At 44.7% G+C, this 12,467-nt stretch overlaps 1 protein-coding gene across 1 annotated transcript in view; it reads right to left on the bottom strand.

Moving 5' to 3' along the window:
* The window catches only part of NIPAL2 (NIPA like domain containing 2), a 42,181-nt gene that overhangs the window by 26,659 nt on the left and 3,055 nt on the right, over window positions 1-12,467 (bottom strand). Inside the window, exons 2-5 of the mRNA XM_056854884.1 lie at window positions 8,492-8,560; window positions 6,622-6,793; window positions 3,979-4,038; window positions 10-131 (exon numbers count right to left, since the gene is read on the bottom strand). Coding sequence (XP_056710862.1) covers window positions 10-131; window positions 3,979-4,038; window positions 6,622-6,793; window positions 8,492-8,560 — 423 coding nt within the window. The remainder of the gene's footprint in view (window positions 1-9; window positions 132-3,978; window positions 4,039-6,621; window positions 6,794-8,491; window positions 8,561-12,467) is intronic.

Here is a 12,467-nt window from a genome sequence, read left to right as displayed (position 1 = left end):
TGGACTCACCACATAAGTCAAGACCAGCCAGCTAACCATATAACTCTGTATCCTTCTTGCTGTGAACTCCTGGGCAACGTGGGGAGCAAAGGTCACCAACAAAAATGCTCCTGCGATTGTCAAAGTTCCACCTTTAAATAAACACATAGAAACAAATATGTTGTTCTTTAAACCATATGTTTAGAATATGTTACCAAGCTCCATCTAGATACGATGGGTGAATTTATACAACGAGTTTTTAAGCAAAAATGTCAACGGCAAGTGACATCTTCTTGTCATTCTTCTGCGGTCACTCCACCCCTTTAGGTTAACTTCGTGTGTGTGTGTGTGTGTGTGTGTGTGTGTGTGTGTGTGTGTGTGTGTAAAATGCCGTCAAGTCGCAGCCAACTTATGGCGACCCCTTTTGGGGTTTTCATGGCAAGAGATTAACAGAGGTGGTTTGCCACCTCTGGGTTAGCTAAGTGGTCTTGGGGTGAATCAGCAAAGGCATAACATCCAAGATGTCACAGACCTGCTGTACAAGGAATTGGTCAAGCTTCACCTGGAGTACTGTGTGCAGTTCTGGAGGCCTCACTTCAAAAAGGATGTGGACAGAATGCAGAGGGTGCAGAGGAGAGCGACGAAGATGATCAGGGGCCTGGACTGGAAACCAAGCCCTATGAGGAAAGGCTGAGGGACCTGGGAATGTTCAGTCAAGAGACGAGGAGGATGAAGGGGGACATGATTGCTCTCTTTAAGTCTTTGAAAGGCTGTCACTTAAACGGGGGTATGAAGCTGTTTCTGTTGGCAGCAGTGGACAGGACATGCAATAATGGGTTTAAATTACAGGCAGAAAGGTACCAGCTGGATATTAGGATTTTTAAAAAAAACAGTAAGAGTAGTTCAGCAGTGGAATCAGCTGCCTAGGGAGGTGGTGAGGCCCCCCTCACTGGCAGTCTTCAAGCAGCAGTCAGACAAACACTTGTCTTACATTCTTTGGTGCTGCTGACATGCCCATTTAAACTTGGCAATGCAGTTTCCTGTTCTTTTTTTTAAGGGTCCCCCATTCCAGCAATCAATCATTTACATGGAACGTGAGATTCTGGGGTACAAAATACTGCACAGAACATTGGTGGGACATTACAACACACACCCTGTTTGGAGGGGGAAATGGCAGCGTTCTATATTTATGTGCTAACACAACAGCTCCCAACAATCACCCTATCTGCCATTGTACAGCTAACTCCAATGGAATGCAGCAATTGTTAAAAACCTCCATGGCAAAGACAAGCTCAGAGAAATAATATAAATCAGCACAGAACTCTAGTTAAAACAATGTGCAGCATACAAGGCTGAAGGGGGAACACGATCAGCCAAGGGGTGAATTCTCCATGTATCACTGGGATCAACAGACTGAATGTTATGGGACTATTGGAGCAGTACCGATTCTCTTTCACCAGACATTCCTCACAGCTGTACAATTACAGCCGTTACCCCCACGGGCGACGTCATCACCTTGCTTATTTACAGGGGTAGCCTAGATGTCATTCTTCCCATTTTCATAGATAATAAAGTGTGCAAACTATAGTTTGCAACTTTATAGTGTACATGCGCTGGAAAGGATTGGCTGTCTGTATCTTCCCAACATTTTCCTTTAAAAGGATCAGGTGGTAGGTGATGTGAAAGACTTCTGCCTGAGATCCTGGAGAGCTGCTGCCAGTCTGAGTAGACAATACTGACCTTAATGGACCTAGGGTCTGATTCAGTGCAAGGCAGATTCATGTGTACCTTATCAGGAGCAATGCATCTATTTCAATCTTCTCCCTTCCCAGATAGACTCGGTGGGCTCCATATATATATATTTTAATTTAGGAGGATTCCATGGGCATGCCTATTAGGGTTGCCAACCTCCAGTTACTAGCTGGAGATCTACTGCTATTACAACTGATCTCTGACCAATAGAGATCAGTTCACTTGGAGAAAATGGCTGCTTTGGCTATTGGACTCTATGTCATTGCAGTCCCTCCCCACCCAAACCCCGCCTTCCTCAGGCTCCGCCCCAAAAACCTCCCACCAGTGGAGAAGAAGGACCTGGCCACCCTAATGCCTATGCATTTGTTAAAAAGAGTAATATTTGTGCATATCCAGTGCCCTCAGCCCACATAAGCAAAAGGGCAGGGTATACACTAGCAACCAATGCATGATGTTTCCACACAGGCGCATTAAAATGTGCCCCCACCATAGCAGGCAAGCAGGAAGGGAACAGGCTCACATTCATCCCTGCTGTACTCACTGGTCCTGCTGCCCCCTCACTCATCTTTTCTCCATCACATCAGCTCAAAGGACCCAATGCGACTGCAATTTTAGTCCTTTCCTGCTGGGATGTAATGTAATGCTACATTACATGTAAAGCATGGGTCATCTGGGAAAGACAAAATGCACTTTAAAGAGCCAATGCAGTGTATGTGTGTGTTTGTGTGTGTGTGATGCTTGGCTCCACCGTTTTGAAGGCAGAGCTTACTTCTGCCTTCATCTCCATAGACCCTGCAGTTAAAATGTTCAGAGGGACATCCCACTTCCAGTCACCCCACAGTTTCCTCTTTGAGCTGGATTAAAGTCAGTTGGCACTAACCTGGATGGCCCTGGGTTTGCTAGATCTCAGATCTGTCAGATCTAAGCAGGGTCAGCCCTGGTTAGTACTTGGATGGGAGACCTCCTAGGAAGTCCAGCATTGCTATGCAGAGGCAGGGAAGGGCAAACCACCTTTGTCCATCCCTTGCCATAAGCTGGCTGCCACTTTCTACCACCGAAGTCAGCTGATTTTTAATCTTGTTCAAAGGGGGGAAATCAGAGGAGCCAGACAAGTTGTGCCCACGCTGAGCACAGCGTCATCTGGGTGCTCTCAAATACTGGTGGTGGGGGGGAGGGCTTTCCTGTGTGGAAGCAGCCATGGTGAAGTAGGGTTGCCAGGTCCCGCTTCGCCACCGGTGGGAGGTTTTTGGGGCGGAGCCTGGGGAGGGCGGGGTTTGGGATGGGGAGGGACTTCAATGCCATAGAGTCCAATGGCCAAAGCGGCCATTTTCTCCAAGTGAACTGATTTCTATCGGCTGGAGATCAGTTGAAATAGCAGATCTCCTGCTACTACCTGGAGGTTGGCACCCCTAGGTGAAAACAACTACGGAAACAGAGAGGAGTGAACTGCCAGAGCAGCTGGTGGGCTTTTTTGCTTACTGGGGGGGGGGCGTGGGGGGAGACACCCTTTTTACAAGTCCAGCTGAGCATTAGAAAGCTCGGCCAGCTGCTGAGGGAAAGAGCGTTGTAGCTAAATTTGAAAAACATCAGCATCTTAAATGTGTCAACAACGTTGACACATATGAATCATTAGACAGAGAAGTCCTAAATACTCAATCATTAGACAGAGAAGTCTTAAATACTCATTAGACAGAGAAGTCTTAAATACTCAAAACAGCAATGTCTTATGTAAAGCCACCCAAAACTTTGCTGAAATTAGTCTAATAAATAGAGGACGTCTTGATTTGTAGCAATGACTCTGAGGCAGCCAGAAAATAAAGTGTTTTGTACAATAAAGACCATGTTTGCCAAAACATTGCTGAAATGCCTTTGGAAATGGCTGAGTTAGTACAAAAGGAACAAATGGCTCCTTTTTTTAAAAAGGGGGGTGGGGGTGTTGTAAACAAATCATCCGAATCAGAGCAAAACAAGCAATTAACTGATGCCGCCTTTTGATGAGATTTCTACCATTGTCATACAAATATGAAAATGCGTAGCCCATTAAAATATTATGTCCTGGCTTAAAAACCGGCAGCAAAAAGATGAACATCAATAGAAAATGATCACTTAAAAATTAGAATGTTTCTTCCTGTAGCCATTAGCATTCGTCATACAATTATTTTGAGGCTTGGTGGAGATGAGGAGGTTGGAAATACAATCTTCTCATTATGAAAACAACTCTAGGGGTGATGGGATCATTTTACTTACCTAATACTCCTTCAGACCCCACACTCTCTTTTTGAAATAAGACAGATATAAGTGCAGTACCTGAGGGGGGGAAAACCTTGTTTAATAATACAAGTTATAAGAAAATGTAGCATGGTATAGTGGTTAACAGTGGTGGTTTGGAGCAGGAGATTCTGATCTGGAGAACCGGGTTTGATTCCCCACTCCTCCACATGAGCGGTGGAGGCTAATCTGGTGAAATGGATTTGTTTCCCCACTCCTCCACATGAAGCCAACTGGGTGACCTTGGGCTAGTCACAGCTCTCTCAGCCCCACCTACCTCACAGGGTGTCTGTTGTGGGAGGGGAAGGGAAGATGATTGTAAACTGGTTTGATTCTTCCTTAAGTGGTAGGGAAAGTTGGCATATAAAAACCAACTCTTCTTCTCCTTCTTCTTCTTCTTCTACTACTATTAGCCTGAACACATAATACTCCTGTTGCTGTCTTTAGGGCCCATTCCAACTTATCAATGGGAGGACCAGATTGACAGCTATGGCTCTCTTTCTAATCTCCAGGCACACTCTTGGATACACTGAGGGCTCCCTGCTGATATTCAGATCCACGTGCAGACAGACACAGGGGTAGGGTTGCCAGCTCTGGGTTGGGAATTACCTGGAAATTTTTGGGGGGTGGAGCCTGAGGATGGCAGGGTTTGGAGAGGGGAAGAACTTCAGTGCCATAGAGTCCAATGGCCAAAGTTTTCTCCAGGGGAACTGATCTCCAGGGGAACAGTTGTAATAGCGGGAGATCTCCAGTCACCACCTACAGGTTGGCAACCCTACACAGGGGGCAGACCCCTGGGCATCCTCCTCTTCTCCCCTATGTGCCATCAGTGCACATGGTTTTGAATGGCTGAACAAGGCTACTTTCACTTTAATAAACTAACAGTGCAATCATAAAGAAAGTCACACCCTTCTAAGTCCACTGAAATCAAGGGTGTAACTCTGCTTAGGACTGCACTGTAAATTAGCCAGCAGCAAAGTACGCGGTCACAGGAATACTTACTGAATTCAGACACAGTTCAGAAAGGAGAAAATGACTCTTCCAATAAGCATTAGAAACTCAAAACCAAAATAGCCTGGTTTTACATTTTCAGCAGTTAGAAAAGATGGTATAACATTACAGGAATTCTTTCCCACTGGAATAGCATCCTTTCTAGCAAATTCCCAACACTTCTATTTTCATACTCCCCTCCTATGAGACCCCTGTCCTCTCTCCCTATGAGACCCCTCAATCTGACCCCCAATCACCTCTTAGTTGTTTTGAAGGGCACCCCCTTAAACCCCTAAGCGCGATGGGGATCCCTCAAAAAGCACACCTGGTCTGCCATGACCAAGGCACATTGTATCACAGAGGCAGGATGTCACTGGTATGTATAAAAGCATTTACATGCCCCCCAGCTCAAAGGTGTGTATAATCAAGCATATCCCTTGCTTCAAGGAATGCTTCATCAAAGCAATGTGAATCACTTCCCGTTAATGGGCAACCCTTAAGTATGATCTCTTACAACTATTGTAAGTATGACCTCTTACAACTATTGTAAGTATGACCTCTTACAAATACAACTATTGATCAAACTAACCTAACATCCCATCTACCCAGGATGAGCCAACAAGATGACAGTTTTACCATCATTTCACACCCATTTCTTTGTTAATATGCTAAACCCTGTCCACCGATTGCCCCTCCTTGGAATGTCAAGTGTCACCTCCTAATCTTCCTGACAGGTTAGGACAGCAGTTAACATCAAACTGTCTAGTCAAATTTAAATCATTTCTTGGACCAACCCCAATCCTGTGGTAATGGAGCCTCTTATCTAGTTATGGGTCTCTTCCCCATATAAGGACCAGCCCAGGTCAGTGAAATGTGTGTCAGATTCTCCCACTACCTGGATAGCAGCTGCATTGCAGGCTCTCCTCTCTCTCTCCCCCCGCCCCAATACTCTGCCACCTTAGACTTCTGCTACATGGAATCTCCATGATTCCGAGCCTCTCATGTCCCTTGGTTCAGGTAGCATCACCCATCTGAACGTTCTTCCTTCTCTCCCCTAGTCTCATCTCCTATGCTTATGTGTGTATTTGGGAGGTAAAGGATGGTCTATTGTGCTTCATTGTGGTTTACTGTGGTTCAGTTGTAGTTTATTCCTGGTTCTATAGTTGTGTGATTGATTGCTGGTGAATAAAGACTTTGTTTAGTTTGAATCAGTTGACCACCATTACTTTCCCTCTTGAAATACTGCTCTGGAATAAAACCTCCATATACATAGATAGCCCTGACCCAGATAGCCCCGGCTAACCTGATCTCATCAGATCTCAGAACCTAAGCAGGGTCAACCCTGGCAAGTATTTGGATGGGAGACCTCCAAGGAATACCAGGATCATGACATGGAGACAGGCAATGGCAAACCACCTCTGAACGTGTCTTGTCTTGAAACCCTATGGGGTCACCATAAGTCAGCTGTGACTTGATGGTAAAAAACCACATAGGTAAAAGATCCCTTGTTTATAGCCTGGAAACCCTATAACAAGCTAATCCCCTTCTCGGGTCCAATTCGGGTAACACCCCCTCCAGCATTCTACTCTTTGCAAAAAGCCACATCCATAAGATAAAGCAAGGAACGCTCACCTATGACAGCCATGCTTCCCAGTGGAGCAACAAGCATGGATGAAGCAAATCCATAAGCCGCAAAGTTCCCCATTTCTCCAATCCCCACAAGAATAATTCCACACCACCAGACTTTGCTTCGGTAAATGGGCTTCTGATTGGCTAAGCGTGCCAACTGAACATGAGAATATTTCTGGAAGAACATGAAAGGCATAGGCTGAATGAGATCTGCATAAGAAGGGATCCGTCAGCATTAAATTTCAGTCATGTTCAGACTGTGAGATGCATGTACATAACAGATGATGCATGATTTTAATACGATGAAAAGATTTGCACCTCTAGGTGAAATAAGGCCGCCATTAATGCAATGCTGAAATTATATAGATCTTCAATCTCTAAATGAACTGTTCTGGAATAAAAATTTCAATATGAGCTCAAGTTAGCATACAGTGTAGGAGGTTTGGCTTTCAAAATATGTATTTTACAGAAACGTTGAATTACTAGGGCACTCTAAAGTCAATACCAGTGCAAACTCCCACACCGTTTAGGAAACCACAAACACAGGGAGCTCCAGTGCTTTGGAGCGTCCCCCCCCCCAAATATATATATATTGTCATTTCAGCAACTGAAAATGGGGGGCTGTGGGAAATCACTTGAGGAGAGAACTGCAAAGAGAAGAGACCACCAGTAGAGGAATAATTTATTTCTTTGGTCAGCTGGTCCTAAATTAAATTATGGCTCGTTTTGCCCGCTAGGGAGCTACAAAGTGATTTTCAGAGCCCACCTACAGAAAGTTGGGGGAGCGAAGTGGTCAGCTCAGGGCCAGGATTTCGGAGGTCTGTTGTGATGGGACTCACACAACAATTATTCATGAAAGACAAGAGGGACATTTCCCGCAGTTCAGCTCCTGAGACAAAACACCGCCAAAGATGCACAGTTTGACTTGACCCAGAGAATCCCATGCTTTGCCTCCGCTCCACACACATCTTAGCTTGAGGCTTAAAAAACTAAATGAGCCCTTTTCTGAGCCACGCAAATTTAGTATGAATCTGAGCCACAAGAAAGAGGTAGTAAGTCAGCAACTTAACGGGCCCCAGCACAAAAGGCCAAATGTAATCCTGCAGCCCTCTATATGCATCAGGGGTAGGGCCCCAATTTGCCCAGTTATGGTGGGCAATTGCTGGTTGGCCCTTCAGCTGGTTGGCAGGCAGAAGCAGGCCCAGGGAAGACAGGGGGAGCAATTGGCGTCATGTATGCGATGATGTCACTTCTGGTTTATGCGGAAGTGCCAGCATCATGCTGGGGGATGCTCTAGCACCTGCGGAAAAACTCCATGGTTTCCATAGAGTTTTTTCATGAGAGCTAGAGCTACCCCCAGCACGATGCTGGCACTTCCGCATAGATGACACCGATCGCCGCCCCCCAACTGCACCTCCCTAAACCTCCTGGTGGTTCAGAGGAGGGACCTGGCAAACCCAAATCAGGGGTCCCCAATGGGGCACCACCCACTGACTAGGGTTGCCAACTTCCAGCGGGAGGCTGGAGATCTCCTGGGATTACAACTGATCTCCAGATGACAGAGATTAGTTCATCTGGCTGCTTTGAAGGGTGGACTCTATGACATTATATCTCACTGAGGTATACCCTCCCCAAATCCCGCTGTCCCCAAGCTCCACCCCCCAAAATCTCCAGTAATTTCCTAACCCAGAGTTGGCAACCATAGCAGGGAAACCCCCATATGCCACCCTGAGTTCCATGAAGGTATGGGGAAATCTGATAAGTAAATATTGTGATATATCAAGACACTGCAAAAGAACATTAAATATGGCCTACACCGAGTTTGGCTATTTAATTCTCATTGCAGCCTGTGATACAGTGGAGATTTTCATACCTGCAGATTCAAGGAGATGCTAATGAGGAAGTTTCCTGTGATTGCCAACACAATGCCTAAGAGCAAAGTCTGTGAAAACAAAACATCAATTTGCAGTTAGAGGCACTATTTGCAGAACAGCAGGTAAATATTCATAAACTTTCCTTTATTTATACCATTTTTTTTAAATCTCCAAAATGGGAGGGAAATAAATTTTTCCATTACTTAATGCATGCCTGGGTAAGTAAATCGATGAGGATTATATCTGTTTAAATAATTTTATAAATAATGACCACTGTGCACTTACTTGCCAGGGCATTCTGCAATAGTTTAAGCTACTTCGTCATGCAAAGTAAGACCCATTTCATTGTACAATTTCCGCATTTCACTGCTTTAGTAGACAATTTTTATTACAGCCTCTGAGAAAGTTAGATTGTATTTAAATTAACACGACAGTTGATGTGCGTGGATTCTTTTTCAAAGGATGAAAAAGTGCTCCCCATTTTATACTATATGGGCCAGTAGCAACATTAAACCACAATTAGAATGTATGGGAACCATCACAAGGAGTTAATTTAACCTGAATGCAGTACATTTGGGTGTAATCAAATCATGTTGGAGCCAGCCAAGAGTAACCTTATACCGCTCTCTAAAAATGACAGAAGTATTGGTGTTATCAAAATATCCAGCCAACCCAGATGTAACTATATTCCAGCACTGCAGTTATACCACTTTCTCAATCCATTCTACTGTGGCAGTTCAAAGCAGAGAAATCTTTACCACTTTCTTTGGGTTCAGTTATAAAGCATTTTCGATGAAAGGATAGAATGTTCTTCTGCCTTTGAACAGCATCCTTCTGAAGAATAATTTCCATTAAGCAACAATGGGTCCCCACACACTCTTGCAAATTGCATGCAAGGAAATCTCAGATCTCGGTTTCTCTGCCCAATTCAAAACACTTTGAAAAGTTATGGGATGGTTAGGGGGAAGGACAAGCAGAGGGAAGGCTGTGGGGAGGGAAGGATGCTGGGAAATGAGAGCCAGGATACAGTCAAGGGCATGGGAGGTCTTAGCCAATGGGCAAAAGGGGGCAGCTGCCCTGGGCCCCATGCCTCCCAAGGAGGGGCGAAGAAGAAGAGCAGGTTCCTGCTGCCGCTTACATCTGACCCATGTGGGGATTGGGTAGCTGGCTTCTAGTGGGATTGTGGCTCCTGCCAACCTTGAACAGGGTGAGGATCACCCCTTGAGTGGTCCTGATGAATGGAATGGCAGTGATTCTGGGGCCCCATCCTTGGGGTTCGGGGCTGTGGCTCAGCGGTACAGCACCTGCTTGGCAGGCAGAAGATCCCAGGTTCAATCCCCGGCATCTCCAGTTAAAGGAACAAGCCAAGTCGGTGATAAGAAAGACCTCTACCTGAGACCCTGGAGAGCCACTGACAGTCTGAGTAGACAATACTGACTTCGATAGACCAAGGGTCTGATTCAGTATAAAGCAGCTTCATATGTTCATGTGACTTTTGGCCCAGAATTACTGAGACCACCTCTGGTCAAGAAATACACATCCAACCTGTGGAAGCCTGCTGAAGAGGTTGTATTTATTATTTATTTAGAAAATGTGTACTCCACTTCTCCAGATCTGCTTGAAGTAGCTCACAGCTAAAGCAATAAAACAAACCCAGCCAAATAAAACCAACTCTATAAGAATGCATGACGGCAGTAAAAGTAAGCCAAGCCCATAAAAACAAGCCAGAGCATTAAAAAATACATCAAACAAGCACAACAGTCTAAAATTATTTTGATGAAACAGTCCTCAGGCTAGGAGCAAACCATAAAACAGCTGAAAAAGATGGAATGTCTTAGTTAAAAAGCTCAGGTAAACAGCACTGTTTTGACCTGATTTCTAAAGGAAACTAAGTTAGGTGCCAGGTGAGCAATGAGAGGAGGGCATTCCAAAGGTAAGGTGCTACCACCAAAAAGACCCTGCACCTGGTCACCGCCTACCTCACCTCTGCAGGCAGGAGGGCTTGAGAGGAGGGCTTGAGAAAAGGATTGTAACTGGCAAGCTGGACACCACAGGGACCAATCAGTTGGCTCTAAATGTGAAGATGGTATGTGCCATTTCAATGTGTGCCAACTGCAGGTACAGAGGGCTTCACAGTGGCAAACCACCTCTGTACATTTCTTGCCTTGAAAACCCTATGAAGTCGCCATAAATCGGCTGCAACTTGACAGCACTTTCCACCCCCACTGTTGAGTGCTTCAGCCCACAACGGCGCCTTTGGTTCATACATCTGGGACAGGAACATCATGGGCTGTATAGCCTGTCAGGGATTGGCTTGCCGTAATGATGGCCTGTAGATAGAGTTGCCAGGTCCCTCTTCACCACGAGCAGGAGGTTTTTGGGGCGAAGCCTGAGGAGGGCGGTGTTTGGGGAGGCGAAGGACTTCAATGCAATAGAGTCCAATTGCCAAAGCAATTCTCCAGGGGAACTGATCTCTATCGGCTGGAGATCAGTTGTAATAGCAGGCAACCCTACCTGGAGAAGGGGGAGAGGAGGAAGAACCTGCCTTTCCTTGTGGGGCTGCCTACTGCTCTGATCATGTGATAAAGTGCCACAGCAGGGCCTTAAAGAACTGTAGCTGGGCAGCACCCAATGGCCTTTAAATCCTGTTATGCAGACTTATTCCTACAGACAGAAATGGGATTAAGCATGACCGTGTATGCTTGCTTCCCTAGAGAAAGAAGCTGGTTCTGTGCCAAATATCTGTGTTCCGTCACATTTCCTTGGTTTTTAGCTACATTTCAGGAGCAGCAGATCAGTTGAAATCCAAGTTTCATCTAAAAGGGAAAAAATGGATTGAGGCCAACATGGGTTTTACATTACTTGAGGAGTCCCTTAACGTCTGCTGAATGCAGGTTATCTCGTAGGCGAACATCAAGGATGGAGCAAACCACTGAGCTCTTTATAGCAGTCAAAAATTCTGCTGGCTTAAAGTTTTAGATCAATTCAGCCAACGATTAGATCCTTTTATATCCCCAGGGTAGGAGTATTATATAACTGTGTTGACTATGGGAATAGTTCTCAACCCACGCTTCCTAGTCCATAGGCTGTACTTCTTAGCTCTGTGTTGTTCAGTGGTAGCAGAGATACAGAGTGACATTTTAAAAAAAGGAAACATCCAATCCGGTGCGCCTGGGAGGAGCTATTTTCATCCATGCAAAACAATGAGACACCTGAAAAACCTATGTAAATAGAAACTGTACCTTTGAGAAACATGGAAAATGGAAATTAAGTTGTGGTAGAAAGTTCCATCAAGTCATAGCTGACTTATGAAGACCCCATAGGGTTTTCAAGGCAAGAGACAAACCAAGGTGTTGTAGCATTGCTTGCATATATACATTATATAAAGTATAACATAAGATCCAACAGCCACCTTGAGGGTCTGTTACAGCAGAACGGCGGGGCATAAATATTTCCAATGAATATATAAATAATGCACTTTGCAATTAAGCTTTCACGAGATTTTTTTTAAATAAAGCCTATGAGTTTCATTAAAGTAGGACTGTTTCTTCTTTCTGTTAATGACAAGCAGAAATACCAAGGTATTTGTGTAATATGAATTAGTTGACTGAGTCCTCTGGCAATACAACAGTCACCCAATTCTGTTTCCAGGCCCTGCAACAATTATTTCAATGTATATCGCACCCTATGCCAAGGGACCGAGGTAAGTAATGACATATGAAATACACAACAAGAACAGAACAAGAAAAAATGGATGAAACCAAGATAATATGCCTGCTTGAAATATTAAACAGGAAAGGTATGATCCAACAAAATTAAGCATATCTATACTTCCTGGCTTTCAGTGGGAGAGAGTTAAGCATGTCATTCCACTAAAATCAAAATGATCTAAATATGCTACAACGTTTTATGGACTTTGCACTAAATATCCACATAGATTAAAATTAAAATCTGTTCAAGATTAAATAGATTAAA

Source organism: Euleptes europaea, chromosome 8 (genome assembly GCF_029931775.1).
Source record: "Euleptes europaea isolate rEulEur1 chromosome 8, rEulEur1.hap1, whole genome shotgun sequence".
NCBI lineage: Eukaryota > Metazoa > Chordata > Lepidosauria > Squamata > Sphaerodactylidae > Euleptes > Euleptes europaea.
Note: the sequence above shows the minus strand (reverse complement) of the source record. Positions and strands in the feature narration are given on the sequence as shown.